We start from the raw sequence: 16,387 nt of genomic DNA, 5'->3' as shown, positions 1-16,387 counted from the left end.
CCAATCACCCATGAAATCAGCCTGAGATCAGAATTATACACGTCTGGATCTCTACAGGGGCAGAAGACACCAGTGGGCAGGTAAAGCGTAATGGGAACAGCGGACTGATACCGGAAGACAAACAAAAGGGGAAGGGAGCCACCAGAGGCAACCAGTTGGAAAGTAATACCCCAATATGAGTGAGAGTGCCCTGCGTCTGGGGACCAACATTAACTTGGAGACTGGTTGAAAGCACTCCAAAAGAGCAAAGGATCGTGGGGGGAAATTGTGGGAATCAGGGCGGCTAGGGACAGGGACTTAAGTCCCCGGTCGCAGGACAGCCTCCCCTGCGCTGAGGTAGATAGAGTGCGGTGGGGAAACCAGCTCCTGGTCCCTAAGCCACCAGCGTGCCCGAGAATGGCGTTTGGGGTTAAGGTAGACACACAGAGTGACTTGGGATCTTCAAAGCATGGTCTCGTCTCTGGCTTGGCAATCATCTATTTCTTTGAGAGGTCTTTGGCCGCCATTCCAACCTTCTTGGCAGGTGACAGTATATAGGGCGTGTATCTGGGTAAAGAATCAGTGATAACATTTAGAAGAAGGTGCTCCGACCCATCCATTTCCAGTCCAGGTGGGTTAATAAGAGACACAGCTGTGGTTCGGGGCTTGACATCTTTTTTTCCAGGTGTGGATCCCAGGGTAGCATTCAGTCGTGGTGGGCCTTGTTTCTTAGGCAATTTTCCCCTTCCTCCTGAATCTGGGGGTTTCATGTCATGAGCAGAGGAGTTTGGCGATGGAAAAGCTGAATGAGATTCCACTTCTAGAACCTGGATGAAAAGTCTTGAAAAAGAATGATTGGCCACAGCTTGGTGATTTGGCTTCCCAGGTGCATTGGGTGCAACTGGTCTTCTTGGATCCCCAGTGTGCTTGCCATCAACCTCAATGCTTCTTGCCATTCCGCATAAGCTGCTTGGAAAGATCCCACGAAGAGTCTCCTTAGGAGGGTTTTGTCCACCATTCCTTCAGCTTTACTTACTAAGGTCAAGAGTTTCTTCTGTGTGTCCTCCAGTATTTCCTGCTGGACCTCATTCTGTTTCTTGAACTCTTGGAGTTGGTCCTCCTTCACCTCCAAGTCGGCATTTGTTTGATGCAATCGTCCCTGTAACAACTTCAGTTTTCCTTCTAGGGTGTCTGCCTTTTCCATCCATTCAGCGAGTTCCAGCTTGAGGTTTGCTAGCCTTCAATCCTAGTGCCTTCCCTCTTCCTGGGAGGCGGCAAGCCAGAGTGCCGCTTCCTCTTTCTGCTGGGTGACCACGTGCAATTGCTCCCACAGCGACTCTACCTGCAGACTGGCTCCATGGCTGCCCTTTTCTATGGCAGCGGAAGACAAAACGAGTTTTCCCTGCAGGACCATCACTTCCTCTCTTAGCTGAGCCACTTGGTGTTCTGAAGCCAAAGTCCCAGGCGATGAGAATCTTGGGCTTCTGCAGCGAGGTGCCGCCTTCCCTCCACCTCCTGGGTTAGGCGCAATTCTCTCTCATGTAACTGGTGACCCTCCTTCTGGTGGGCACAGGTTTCCGTTTCTTTCGGTTTCTGTGCCAACACGACATCATCTCTCTCCTGTTGACCCACAACTGCCTTTTCCTGCTTTGACTGAACAGCGTCTACATGCCGGTTCAATTCCCTGCTCTCGCCCTGTTCTTTCTCTTGCAGCAATTGCTCCAGAGCAAGTGCCTTCTCTTTCATCGTGGCAGGCTGGGATTCCTCCTCCCTCTGCATCTTTGAAAGCAGCCGATTTGTCTCTTGCAAGACCTGATTTTCCATGTCCTTTTCTCTACATGTTTCCACCATCTTTGCATTTTCCTCTTTCAGCCGACACATCCATTTCAAAATCTGCTATCCTCTCCTTCAGACTGGTGACTGCCTGCCTCAGCAGCTCATTCTCACTCAGTTGGCCTCTGAGCTTCTCCTGTAAAGAAAGCAGTTCCTCACTTTTTTTTCCAATTTATTTATTTTCAGAAAAACAGTATTCATTATTTTTTCACCACACCCAGTGCTCCATGCAAGCCGTGCCCTCTATAATACCCACCACCTGGTACCCCAACCTCCCACCCCCCTGCCACTTCAAATCCCTCAGATTGTTTTTCAGAGTCCATAGTCTCTCATGGTTCACCTCCCCTTCCAATTTATCCAAAAGCACATACCCTCCCCAATGTCCATAACCTTACCCCCCTTCTCCCAACCCCCCTCCCCCCAGCAGGGATTCGGAGCTCCTGAGCCTGAGAGAAATCTTGTAGAACAGCTTGTTTCTCCTTCTGCTGCTCCATGTGGGAATCAGAATCGCTGTGTTCCTGTGGCTTCCCTTCTCCTTCCCCCACAGCAGCCCCTGAATCAATCTGTCTCTGCTGATCTTCCTGGAGGGTTTGAATCATTGTATCTTTTCCTTGCCCTGATTTTCTGAGCTCTTCCACCTCCTCTCGGAGCACCTGAGAAGACTCACTCACTTGGTCAGATTTCACGGCCTTCAGAGAGTTGGCTGCCTCTGTGGAGTTGCTGGAGGGCCGGAGACAAATCACGTCAAGGTTCCCTAAAAGGAGGTCCTTGGCATTGAAGAGCTCCCCGATGCGGAGCTGAAGTTGTGCCAGTTCCTTCTTTAGCTCTTGTAAGTTTATTTCATGTCCTTGGTAAGCGTGGATCTGGTCAAGAGAGGTCGTCTGCGGTTTCAAAACCTCGCTATTGGTGCAAGCCCACGCCTGGAGTTGTTGCAGATCTCTCTGAATCTGGGGGGACTCACGCTTCATATTTTGGACCGTGGTCAGCACCTGCTATTTCCACTCCTCCATGATCTTCACCCGCTGTGTTAATGTGTCCCGTTCCTGTAGAAGCTGCTGGAACTGATCAATAGAAACTCCTCCAACCTCATGACCAGTGCTGGGTGTCTGCAGGATCGTCATTAAAGTCTGGCATTTTTGACTTAACGCATCCACTTCCAGGTCTTTTTCTCGAATAATGTGTGACAAATTCCAAATCGTTTCTCTAAACAACTCTAGGCCACTGCTTTCTATTCTAGTGGACAGTTTTTGATTTTCCTCTTGCATCCTCTGGAGTTCTGCTTCTTTGGCAGCAAGTCAATCGGTCATTCTGTGATAGTTCCTTTTCAGATTGCTATTCTCACTCGTCTTCTCATTTAGGACCACCAAGACCTGTTCGCTTTTCAAAGTACACTCTTGCAATTGGCGCTGAAGTTGTTCCACGTGCCCATTCTGGCAGTGGGAAGCCACAGAGATTTTCCTAGAAATATCCTGAATTTCCAAATCCTTTTGCTGGATAATTTGAGTGAGTTTCCCAATCTCCTCTTTGGAGAGCCGATCCATCCGTTGATAGTCTTTAAGTTGTTGGAGGTGCCGGTCAGTGAGGTCTGCTAGCTTCCGCCGGTGGGTGTTTTGCAACCCCGCCACCTCCAGCTGATGTTCATCCAGCTCCCGCTTCCGCCGCTGCTCTAGGTCCCTGATGTGGCTCTTCAGTTTCCACAGTATTTCTGGGTCGATGGTATTTGCTCCCTGGGTGGAACACTGGCACAACTTCTTCCAATGAGTCACTTCAGCCTCCAATGTTTCAATCTCACAGAGGAGTCTACTGATCTGTGTCTGGGTTGAGATGACATCAGCCAAATCCCTGGCATCCCCAGGGAAAGTCCCTTTCCCAAGCACATGTCTCTTAATATCGATGTCCCTGGTCAAAGAGGTCTGGCTGCTGTCCACGGCCCCTAGGGAATGGCCTAGGCCAGAGCCCAGCCTACCAGCCCAGGAGAACATCTGACGGTCATACAACTGTCCTGGTCTGCTGTACAAAAACGTCCAGCCCAGTCAGACTACCCCGCCAAGTGTCCCAGAACCCCAAACTGCGCAAGGCTAAGAATCAAAAGCCTACAGAGGTTTCCAGGCAACACCTGCATGCCCCTCCCCCACCCCCTCTCCAGAGCTCCCTTGTGCCTAAGCATACAGACCTTTCCAGGCAATGCCTGCATGCCCCTTTCCTACCCCTCCACCCCGCCACCCCACCTCCTGCCGCTCACTCCCGCGCACCTCTGCTGGTCAGGTAGCTCCAAACAGCCAAGGCCCTCTGGCCACTGGTCCGGGTCCCTGTCCCCACAGCTCATCCTCACAACTTCCCACCCAGGCCTGGGCCAACTGTGCACCTCGGTGCCTGTCCTGGGTGTGCCCCTAGTGCATGATCCCGCCTGACTGCACCCAGGTGCCTGCTCCCAGAAAATGCACATGGCCCTCTACTTCCCCCTAAGTGGGATCACAATACACAAAGTCCTGTGGTATGGTCTTTCCACCCAATAGTACATTTTTCATTCTGGTGTAAATTACAGGGTCACACACATCCATCCAGCTAGAAGAGAGGATCCTCAGAGTACTTCACAGAGGTCTTTATCCACACAGAGGATGGCCCTCATGGAGACTTTGTGTATTTCCAGCCTCCAGTGGCTCCAGAGTGCCCTGTCCCCCCTTGCCCCATCAGTTCTGCGGGGACAGCTTGGTCGTGATTTGCTCTGGCGGTTCACTGGCCACTGCCCACGCTGCGCCTCTATCACCTCCCACAGCTGTGCGCTTAGACCAGGCAGGCGGTTGGGCAGAATGGTGGACACGCCTGGTCTGCGGATCCTCCGCCTGCACAGAGTGGCAGGTGTGCAGCAGCAGAGGCCGATTCCACCCCCCTTGCCAGTCCTGACTGATGCTAGTTCAGGGGATAGGGTTATGAACCACGCTGGCAGCTGCCCCCCGGGAGCCCCGCTGCCCACCCCATCACCACGATGAAGACGCAATGCTGCTGTGTGAAGCAGCTGGCCAACCAGACCCTGGCCTGTAAATGCTCCCATTCGGGCCGGGATTGTGCCAGGTGAAGTCAGGAGCCAGAATGGGAGGGCTGGCGGCTCTCCTGGTGGCGTGCTCCCATCCCCTGCCACCACCACGCACCAGGCACAAGGGGTCCTGGTCTGGGTCTGCGCCAAGCCACAGACTGGAGGCCAGCTTGGGCCGGTGTCAGAGTCTGGGAAGAGCTACTTGGTGGATTGGCCTTTCCAAGACGCCCCCTCCAGGGGGTGTCCAATGCCCTCTGTCCTGGCCACGCCCAGCATTGCCCTGGGGGGACTGCACCTGAGCCTTCCCCTGCCCCCACACCAGGGTTTTCCCTGGGTGAAAACTATGGGCACGATGTGCCTGAGGCCCCGTGGACGCTGTGCTCTGGGGGAGGTGTTCTCTGCCTTTCGGGGGCACCCTACCTCTGCAGATCCTCAGCCTCCAAGTGCCTAATTGCAGGAATTAAGAATTAAGGGGAGGTCGGGCCCATAGGATCTGCCTCCAGAGTTCCTGGTATCCATGGAGGAACCGTAGAGGTGCTGCTGCCTCCAAACCCAGGCCTCTGGAAGGAAAGAAGTGTGGAAATGCTTTGGGCCGACTTTTAGGTTTATTTTTCTTTTTATTTTTTTAAAGAGCTTTTAAAAAATCCTTTCTCCCTCTGGGTTTGGATGAATATCCTCTCCAAGTTTCTTTGGTTTCTGCTTTATTGCCTGACAGGAAACATTATCCATTATGAAATGACAGCAGACACCAGGGTTTGTAGACCATCTGGCTGTTGGAATAGGAACCACTCACTGGTGGTTTTGAGAGCTCCTGGAGGTGATGGTCATATGCCCAGTTATCTGGGGCACAGCTTTCAAGGTCCTTAGGGCTGTTGGCTGTACTGGACCTACTGACTGTTTATTCTGTCAGTGTGAGTGACAGAATATACCAAAGTGTGAGTCTTACACAGCTTTTGCTTTTTTGTTTTTTCCCCCAGCACCTGGGTCAAATGGGGAGTGTGGTTTGTCCAAAGCACATGTGACAGTTCTTCTGGTGTGTGTGAACCAAAATGCTTTTCCTTCCCCTCTCATTTTCTAAACTTGCTATTGAGGGTTTGGGGGTCCCTCCCCCATAACTTTTCACTTAGTGGCTTTTTTGTGTGTTTAATTTGGTTGCTACTCCACTCTATGATCTTAGTGTGCACTGATCCTGTTTCCAGAGTTGATGCCTGTCCCCTAAAGCCTAGCAGTGCCTCCTTTGCTGTCATTTGTAGGAAGTGATAGAAATAATGCCAAGCGGCAGGTAGACAGGGAAGCAGTCATAGAGTTTTGGAATGTAGGTGACATTTGGTGGGGTGAGGTCCAGAGCCGATGTCGAGAAAGAGTTCTTGAGACTTCTTTGGTGCAAAACCGTGGTTTTATTAAAGCACAGGGACAGGATCCGTGCACAGAAATAGTGGCATCAGTGTTGTGGGGGGAACTGATACACCCTTGAAAGGTGGGGGAGGTGAGGAGAGGGAAGGGTTTCAAAAGAACTTTCCTATGCTAAGGAAGACCTACAAGATACTGGAGACCTTGCCATTGTCAAGTGAGGTGGTTTTACCTTCTAGCAGGGAATGAACATGAAGATGGTTGGAACAGGCACTCTTTTGTTTCAAGGAGACTTGAGTTTTTTTAAAAAAAAAAACCCTTTGGACCGATCCAAAACACCTCCACTAAATCTTTTCTACCCTGTGCTATTTGCCGTCCTTACTAGTGGCAGATAACCTTATCCTTGGAAGGGGTACCTAAGACTCAGGGTACCTGGACCAGAAATGAAAATGTCAGATGTATTCCTGATCAACCCAACTATATGACACGAAGGAGAAAACAAACCTCGGGACCAATTTGAAAGGACGTGGGGCTGAGAGGAGGCATTTCTCCAGTGGCATCTGTTCCTACTGCACATGATCTGCCCCTGCATTCTGTTCCAGCTCCTTCCGCCACACGATGGCCACTGAGGTACAGGCACCACCGACTGATGGACCACAAAGACCCCCCTGAGCAAGCACAAGGCCCTGTACAGAGAAACACGTAAGCAACCTGGACTTGCGGGACCTGCAGTCTATTTGGTCCTGGTTCTGCCACTAACCGGACCCGTCTCATTTCTTGTGAGAGAAGTTAAAACTGTTCTTGATCATTAAGCGAGCAGGTGAGGGATGAAATCAGGGAGCAGCTATTAAAGGCCTTTGTACATATCACTATCACCAGCCTTGCACGTCTCTAAACTGTACTGAAGACACTGTCACGCTGACAATAAAATCTTCGTGATTGTGAATACAGCAGACATGGGGGTCTAGCGCTCACAGTCCCACTGTCAGGGTCTTCCGCTCATGCAGAGGACACGTGGACAAGGGTTTTTATCAGGAGACCTGTTGGTAACAGCAAAGGATGAGAAGTCAGGCACCCACCCATCCTTCACCGGGGTCCCGGTGACATCAAGTACGTGGCTGACGGCGGCAGCAGGCGCAAGTAGCTGGGGACAGGCGTGGGAGACAGGCAGTCACTGCATCTCCTCCTAATATATTTTTAACATTTTGGACCAGGCAGGCACCTTCACAAGTGAAACAATTCGGGAAAGAAGAGGACGAGTGTTCATTTACCTTTAATCTCCAGAAGGTGGTCTCCATCCCAGTCCCAAGATTTAGAATTTGACAATGACATTCTGTCTTCTGCAGAAATGCCCTTATCAGCTGACTGACGCCATAGACTGGAGCAAAATATCCTGAGACAGAGACACAGAGACAAGTTATCGCTCAGTGAGATCAGAAAGCATCCCTGCAGAGCCCGCCCTAGGAGAAGAGCAAATGAGGATTCGGCTGCTCTTCTTTGGGGTCAGTGATTTTCCTGTGGACGCATGGGAGAAATCAAGACTTCCACATTCTCTTCTTTTTAACTTAAACCTGCTGGAACCAAAGTAACTACAATCTATTTAATGATTTAATGGTGGAAATAAAGATTTTAGAAATAAAAATGTCCCTTGGGGCACCTGGGTGGCTCAGTCGGTAAAGCATCTGCCTTTGGCTCAGGTCAGGATCTGCTCCCTGCTCAGCTGACAGCCTGTTTTTCCCTCCCCCTCTGTCTCTCCCACTCATGCTCTCCCTCTCCAATAAATAAATAAATGAAATCTTTAAAGATTACCATAAAATGTCCTATGATTGTACACAGGAAAGACAAGTGTTTTACATCAAAACATCAGATCTTAATGTTCCTCTTCGAAATATGCTTTTTGTGCCCAGGTGCAAACTACTGAGGACTCAGCTAAACGTCAACATGTGAGATCAAGACGATATAATATTTTGCAGTCAGAATATGGGGCAGATAATTGTCCAAGCAAAATGAAATGAAATAAAATAAAATAAAGCCGTATTTCTTACCATGTTCCCTTCATCTCCAACCTCTGTGGGTAAAAGTCTCTATGTTTATAAAATGACCTCACAGACCGACTGCAGGAGAGGAAGGCACGAGCAAACATTGCCCCCAAAATGGACTTATTCAGCTCCAGGGTGAGGAGCTTGGGTAAAGGAGATGGTGAATAAAAGGGGGAAAGGAAGATAAAATCTGTGTTCTACAGCCCTGTTGCTTAAAGTGTAACTATCTTAAGAAAAAAACCTGAGCAGCATTTAGAAATGTACTGCAATGTGATATAGGAGTTCTGTGTCTGTTGATTCTCCTAATAAATCATTTGAGCTTGTAGTTTACAGGTTATCTTGCATTTTATTTCTAGGAAATAATTTTTGTTGTATGTTATACAGTATCATCCACAACAGACTGGACGTTGAAACAAAAACTGAAAAGATGCTCACCACACCCTACTTGGGAAGCACTCTGGACATGCCAGCCCATGCAGAGAAAGAAGGCAGGCAGGCTGCTGACACGCTGCCTCAGGGCACCCAGGTCCCCAGGGCTCCAAGGTGGGGCCCCGCCTCTGGTTACGAAAGCTGCCTCAGGAGCCCCGGACGGAGGCTTCAGGCCTCTTAGGCAGGCCTGGTCCCATCTTCCTAAAGCCTGGGTTTACCCTCAGCTCAAAGGAAGGTTCTTGTCCTTATTGTCACTTTAAACTTTCTTTGCATTTCTTACAAAATCTACCCAGAGGCTCTATCTTTTTGGCCAGGATTCCCTGCATGACCAGGTACTTGGGGTCATTTGGCTAATTTCTCAATCTGATCGAGAATGAGTCACCCTCCCATCTCAAATCTTTTCATTGCCTTCCTTGATAGAAAGGACTTGCAGAGCCTAATAGTGTTATTATCACTTTAATATGGCCAAAGTGGTGATTCCTTACCTGGACAGTTCACTGTAAAAGATACTAGAAATGGTTCTTAAGCATATAAAAATGATCCTTAATTTCAGCCCCTAAATAAGAGGAATACAATAACATAAATATACTGTAAGATCACATTTTTCGCATAACAGATGAACCACAATGAAAAGGTCCCTGTGCTGGTGAGGATGTTGGGAAATGAGCACTTTCATATGCCACTGGAGAGAGTGAACATTGGAACTTTCTCTTTTGAAGAACGAACCCCTAAAACCTCAGGCCTCTGGGCTGATGAGGGGACGTTGGGAGGGAGGGAGTCACTTGCCTCTGTTAATTCTGGAGGCCTTCTTCTCCTTAGACAGTCTTATAAAATGCTGGATGGAAGGATCATGCCAGTAGCTGAGGCTTACTGCAGACCTAGAGGGGAAGAAACGAGGCAGGTGAGGGGAGGTCAATAGGTTCTGGCCCAGCTCTCAGGAAGAAGGTCAAGGAGGACAATCAGCTACCTCCAAAGGTCATCAGAGGCACATTTCATGCACCATTACAACCTCAGCAGACTCAGCCATCTGTCTTGGTGCTCACGTACACAGCCCGTCACTGTTCCACCCCTCACCAGCGGCCGTTTCTTCTCTTTATTTGCTCAGGTGCCTAACTCCCTTCCCCGGACCCTACAGAGCACAGCACCTCACCTCATACCTCACCTAGAAGACCTGCCACCATTTGTTCCCTCAGCAAACTCACTGGCAAGAGCCAGTCAGACAACTCTGCTCAACCACAAGTTCTATGTCTATGGGAAAAGAGCTCCAAGATTGTTTCCTAAAACTCACTTGAATGACTTCCTAAGCCTTTCCCTCAGCTCTGTAATAGGTACCATTCCTTCCACATCCCTTAGGCAGGTCGCAGTGGGAAAACCAGGAACCAATAAACTTAATAGCTACAACCTAGAAAATGGTCTACACAACCTGGAAAATCCTATGGTAGCCTAAAATCTCCCTGGTGTATGCTACCTGGAATCAAGATTTAGTGTTCTAAACCAGGAGCTGACTCCCAAATTACCAGTGAAGGTCTTCTGCCAACTGTGAGGAACCAGCCTTAGGGAAACAAGAAATAGCAGAGGGAGCCTGGATCTCTAAGGCCATCTGAAGCCATTTTGACCTTTGCCCTTCAATGGGTATCTTGGGAATTAACAAACATCTGTACCATTTAAACCAAATGGTATGCATGGTCAGCTCTTGGTTTCAGCTCAGGTCCTGATCTCAGGGTCCTGGCATCCAGCCCGGCGATGGACTTCATCTTGAGTGGGGAGTCTGCTTCAGGATTTTCTCTCCCTCTCTCCACAAATATCTGTTTAATGGACACATGTATAAACTCGCTAAATTGTTTGAGAGGTGAATTGTGTATTATAACATTAAAAAAATGCTGTTGTAAGTGAAAAGCCAACCCTCCAAAATTTTTAGTAGAAGCTAATTTAGCTTTCAACATATTCTCACAGTTACCAAAGGCAAAAGATTGTATTTTCAAACACCAATTGTAATATAATTAAAAGGAACTTAAGATGACAGTTTTCCATTTAAGGCGTATTGTTTAGCAATGTCTAACAGCAGATATTTCATTCTCATCTACATGGTCAAAAAAAAAAAGGCAAAACACAGTCAATACATTGCTCAGTAAGTATACTCTTGGGCATTTATTCTAAAGAAAGAAAAACCTATTTTCACACCAAAACCTTTACATAAGTGTTTCTAGCAGCTTTATCTGATCATAACCCAAAACTGAAAACAACTCAAATACACTACAATGGGTGGATATTATAGCTGAAGTATGTCCACAGCATGGAATACCAACTGAAGAGTATAAAGGGATAACTAGTAAAACACACAATTTGAATTCACCTTAAATTATGATTAAGTGAAAGAAAATCTACTCTTAATGGGTAACATATATATGATTCCATCTACAAAACCTTCTTGAAATGACAACATCACTGGAGAGAGACCAGATGAGTGGTTGCTGAAGAGGCTGGGAGCAGAGAACGGGACTGTAGGGATTCTTGTGACGGACTTACTCTGTATCTTTACTGTGATGGTGGCATTACAAACTGCATGTATGGTAACATTACCTACAACTAATTACGCATACACTCTCTTTCTTTCTCATTTCCTCTACCTGACAAGGTCACAGATAGGAATAAGTAAAACTTGGGAATTTAAATAAAGTCTGGATTGTGTCGGTGTCAAGTTTCTGGATGTGTTACTGTTTCCTACAGTCATTCAAGATGTTATCACCAGGAAAAACAGGATAAAGGTTATAGGAGATGTGAGATGTCTCTAGTATTTCTTACAACTGCATATAAATCTACAAGTATTTCAAGATAAAATTTTTTTAAAGTTAAAAACATTTCAACATAGCATATTTGCACTGCTACCTCTACAGAATACCAGTAGCTCACATATCCTGAGGCTGCATCACGTTTTAAGTCTTGCAATATATGAATCTTTTTTATGGGGTATAAACCTTCCACACAGCAGAGCAATGAAAAGTGATTTCAATCAATCATTAGCTACTGATTCTTAAACACCAGAGAACAAACACAGGAAAGAAATTCAGCAGTGAAAACTTCTACATCGAGCTGCAAAAAACAAAACAATCTCTAGAGGTGGATTTAAATTTTTAACCAAAAACCCTGGAACAATCTCTTCAATCAGAAAGGTATGGTACAGATGAAGCCATGCCTTCGAGATTGTAGGACACACAAAAAGGCATACACTTCATTATTAATTCCAAGTTTACCAAGTCACTTCAAATCACCAACCTAGGTTCTTTACACCTTGACACCTTCAACTCCCATCTGATAGGATATATGGTTAGTGGAAATCTTTTGGAAGCACGATTTGTCTCTTAACTCCACATAAAGCATGCAAAGCTATCCCCTTTCCACCTGGTGACCTACTGATGGCACCCAGCAAGTCTTCACATGCAATGGACAGCTGCCAGAAAAAGGAAGGCGGAGAGTAAGGGTGGAGAAACTTTCCTTCCCATTTCAAAGTAAAAAGCAACAGTAAAGGAGCCATCTGAAAACTGTAACATCCTTACATTACTTTAAACTTATAAAAGAAAGAAAACCAAGTTGGGCACATACTCTGGTCCTTCTGCACCCTGAAATTACAGGTAACAAGACAAAGGACAGAAAACACAAGAAAAGTGTATAAAGGCACTAAATGAAAGGAACACCAAAGTTCAAATTATAACTCTGGGAACAATGTCCAGAAGATTATACTTTCTTAACATTCCAACACAGTTAACAAACAGAAGAATTTCAAACATCTAACAAACATACGAAAAGAGGTTTATACTTCTGGATAAGGAAAATGTACAGTAAAAGATTCGAATACCATTTACCACCCTCCCATTTTCCACTCTCTTTTCTAGACCTGAAACCTGATAAACCCAAACTGTTGGTATTCTACAAGAAAATTGGAATTCTGTTTATGCATGCTAGATCCAGTATCAATATGGTTGTATGTCACACAATGCTAAGTCAAACAACAACAAAACCAAAAAACCCAAGGGGCAAAAAGATACATAAAGTACACTATTTAGACAGATTTTCCAACTAGAAAAAAAGGTTTATACAAATGATGAATTCATACAAACATGCACCAAAAAAATAGAGAAATATGCAAAGGAATGATATAGATCTCCTTCAGTAACGGTGGTTCGGAAAGGCACTGAGGGAGAAAAAGAAGACGTGCTCACTGTTTTAATTCCTGCAAATTGTTCAGTGTTTGAATATTTTAATCAAAACTATCCAAATCAGGGACGCCTGGGTGGCTCAGTTGGTTAAGCAGCTGCCTTTGGCTCAGGTCATGATCCCAGCGTCCTGGGATCGAGTCCCACATCAGGCTCCTTGCTCGGCGGGGAGCCTGCTTCTCCCTCTGCCTCTGCTGCCACTCTGCCTGCCTGTGCTCTCTCTCTCTCTCTGGCAAATAAATAAATATAATCTTAATGAAAAAAAAAACATCCAAATCAAATGCACAAAAAAGTTAACATTTCTTAAATTTAGGGAATGAGTATTACTTTGTCTTTTTCTATTAGTTTAAAAGATTGTCTTTCCAAAGGTTTTAAAAACAGAAAAGTACATTAAGTCAAAGGAAAAAAGACTTCAACAATTAAAACAACAAAACCAAATGAATACCACCACCAAGACAACTTCTTTGGTGAATTTCTACCAAAAATTTAAGAAAGAATTCTTCACCAATTCTTCCTTCCCAAAAGAACACACTTTTCAACTCAGTGTTATGAAGTCAGCATTACCAGAACACCAAAAATAAAGACAACACAAGAGAATGATCCAGCTCTCTCAAAAATATGGAACCAAAACTCCTTAAGAAATTAGAAAATTGAATCCAGCAAAACATAAAAAGGGTAACATGTAATAAAGAATTGAGTATATACCAGGAGTGCAAAGTTCTTTCATACCTGAAACATGAAAATACTAAAATAAATACAATATTATTGACATATTAACAACAACTGGAAAAAAAAACATAAAGTACAACTTAACAATAGCATAAAAAACACATTAACTATTCAGGGATAAATATAAAAAGATATGGAGGAGATCTGTATGCTACAATATACGAAACACTGATGAGAGAATCAGAGACTTAACTGAGTAAGAGATATACCATGCTTGTAGGTGAGAAAATTTATTAATGTCAAAATCAATTTTCCTCAAAATGACCTGTAGTTATGATACACAACCCAGCAGTCGCTAGTAACATGGCTATTTACATTTGCATTTAATTAAAGTCACATAAAATTTAGAATTCGTTTCCTCAATTTCACTAATCAATTTTCCAGTGCTCAAGTCACATGTTGTCCGTCACTGTCATACTGGACAGTGTAGATGAGAAACATCACACTCATTACAAGAAGTTCTTATTGCTACTGGACAGGGCTAGCTACAGAGTCAATGCAATCCAGTCACAATCTCACCAAATTTCACAGAAATGAGGATGGAAAAAGAGGACCTCATATACTCTAAATAAGTAAGTAAGTAATTTTTTAAAATTCTGAAAAAGTAGTACCCAGCTGAGGGACTGATGTTACTGGATTTCATGATTTATGATGACTGCTAATAGTAATTAAAGATGGTGTGGTATTGGCAAAAACACAAAGTTCAGATACATATACATGCATACATAGGATCATTTGATTTTGAACAAAGATACCAATTTAACTCATTAGAGAAAAGAGAGTCTTCAATAACTGATACAGAAAAAGGTGGGATGTCCATACATAAAAATTAAGAACCTCAATCCATATTCTTATCCATATGTAAGAATGGATTAAATACCTAATTGTAAAACTTTAAAGTTATTATAAAACTTCTGAGGAAAAAATAAAGGAAAATCTTTAGGACCATGTCTATGCAAAGTTTCCTTGGATAAAACATAAAAAGCAGGGGCGCCTGGGTGGCTCAGTGGGTTAAAGCCTCTGCCCTCAGCTCAGGTCCTTATTCCAGGGTCCTGGGATGGAGTCCCACATCGGGCTCTCTGCTCAGCAGGGAGCCTGCTTCCCCACATCCCCCTCTCTCTGCCTGCCTCTCAGCCTGCTTGTGATCTCTGTCAAATAAAAAAATCTTCAAAACAAAACAAAACAAAACATAAAAAGCATAACCTGCAAAAGAAAAAAATACATATATTGAGTTTCAAAAAAGTATAAATCTTCATTTTCTGAAAGAGGGCATTTCCCCAGGTTTGAGAAATAATTGACACATACCACTATAAAAGTTTAAGGTGTACAGCATGAAGATTTGATTTACATATGTCATAAAATGATTACCACAAGTTTGGAACAGCCATCATCTTCTATAAATACAATAAAAAGGAAAAAAGTTCTCCTTGGGTAAGAACTCTCAGAATGCACTCCTTTAACAACTTTCCTATACATAATACAACAGACTCATGGTCATGATGCTGTACATTTCATCCTTAGTACTTACTTATAACTTGGCATTTGTGCCTTTTGACCACGTTCCTCAAATTCCCTCTCCCACTGAAAGACACCATGAAGGAAATGAAAAGCCAATGTCTAGGAGAGAAAATATGCAAAATATGTATCTAATAAACTGTTATTTGGAATATATGAAAACCTGTATGAAAGCTGAGTAATAAATGCAATGGGCAAAAAAAAATCTGAAGGCATTTCCCCAGAGATAGATGGGTGACTTGCATAAAAACACATGAAAGGATGGGGTGCCTGGGTGGCTCAGTGGGTTAAAGCCCCTGCCTTCAGCTCAGGTCATGATCCTAGGGTTCTGGGATCGAGCCCCACCTAGGGATCTCCACTCAGTGGGGAGACTGTTTCCCCCTCTCTGTCTCTGCCTGCCTCTCTGGCTACCAGTGATCTCTGTTAAATAAATTGAATCTTAAAAAGACACTTATCAGGGGGAGGAGTCAAGATGGCGGAGAAGAAGGAGGCTGAGACTACCTCAGCTAGCAGGAGATCAGCTAGAGAGCTTATCTAAAGATTGCAAACACCTGCAAATCCATCGGCAGATCGAAGAGAAGAAGAACAGCAATTCTAGAAACAGAAAAACAACCACTTTCTGAAAGGTAGGACTGGCGGAGAAGTGAATCCAAAGCGACGGGAAGATAGAACCCAGGGGGAGGGGCTGGCTCCCGGCAAGCGGCGGAGCAACGGAGCACAAAATCAGGACTTTTAAAAGTCTGTTCCGCTGAGGGACATCGCTCCGGAGGCTAAACCGGGGCGAAGCCCACACGGGGTCGGCGTGACCTCAGGTCCCGCGGGGTCACAGAAGGATCGGGGGTGTCTGAGTGTCGCAGAGCTTGCGGTTATTGGAACGGGAAAGCCGGCTGCAGAGACAGAGCCGACAGTAAGCTCGCAGCTCGGAGTTGCCTTGAACCGGTCGCAAGCTCGGTGAGCTCGGAGCACGGCCGGAGGTTAGGCAGACGCGAGTTACTAGGAGCTGTTCGCTGAGGGCGCACAGGGGAGCGGGGCCCTGGGCTCTCGGCTCCTCCGGGCCGGAGACCAGGAGGCCGCCATTTGTATTCCCGTCCTCCGGAACTCTACGGAAAGCGCTCAGGGAACAAAAGCTCCTGAAAGCAAAGCCGAGCAGATCACTCAGCCCAGCCCCTGGTAAGGGCGGTGTAATTCCGCCTGGGGCAAAGACACTTGAGAATCACTACACCAGGCCCCTCCCCCAGAAGATCAACAAGAAATCCAGCCAAGACCAA

The 16,387-nt window shown here is 45.7% G+C and overlaps 1 protein-coding gene across 1 annotated transcript; it reads right to left on the bottom strand.

The window, feature by feature from the left end:
* Nucleotides 1-441: 441 nt before the first annotated feature.
* Nucleotides 442-15,186, bottom strand: LOC122910140 (leucine carboxyl methyltransferase 1-like). The gene is made up of 4 exons (XM_044254834.1): nucleotides 15,133-15,186; nucleotides 9,451-9,542; nucleotides 7,468-7,589; nucleotides 442-546 (listed from the first exon to the last, which is right to left on the bottom strand). The coding sequence occupies exons 1-4, from the start codon at nucleotides 15,144-15,146 to the stop codon at nucleotides 442-444; spliced, it is 333 nt and encodes a 110-aa protein (XP_044110769.1). The 5' UTR covers nucleotides 15,147-15,186.
* Nucleotides 15,187-16,387: the final 1,201 nt, after the last annotated feature.

The sequence above is a fragment of the Neovison vison genome, chromosome 6 (genome assembly GCF_020171115.1).
Source record: "Neovison vison isolate M4711 chromosome 6, ASM_NN_V1, whole genome shotgun sequence".
NCBI classification, from domain to species: domain Eukaryota; kingdom Metazoa; phylum Chordata; class Mammalia; order Carnivora; family Mustelidae; genus Neogale; species Neogale vison.
The sequence above is the reverse complement of the archived record's forward strand: the minus strand, read 5'-3'. Positions and strand labels throughout refer to the sequence as shown.

Excerpts from the sequence above, each read along its gene's own strand:
- LOC122910140 (XM_044254834.1), bottom strand. Across the intron at positions 7,590-9,450 it reads GGCCTCCAGAATTAACAGAG|GATATTTTGCTCCAGTCTAT; the intron begins GCAAGTGACTCC and ends TCTCTGTCTCAG. Across the intron at positions 547-7,467 it reads CCACCTTCTGGAGATTAAAG|ATACACGCCCTATATACTGT; the intron begins GTAAATGAACAC and ends TTCTTTACCCAG.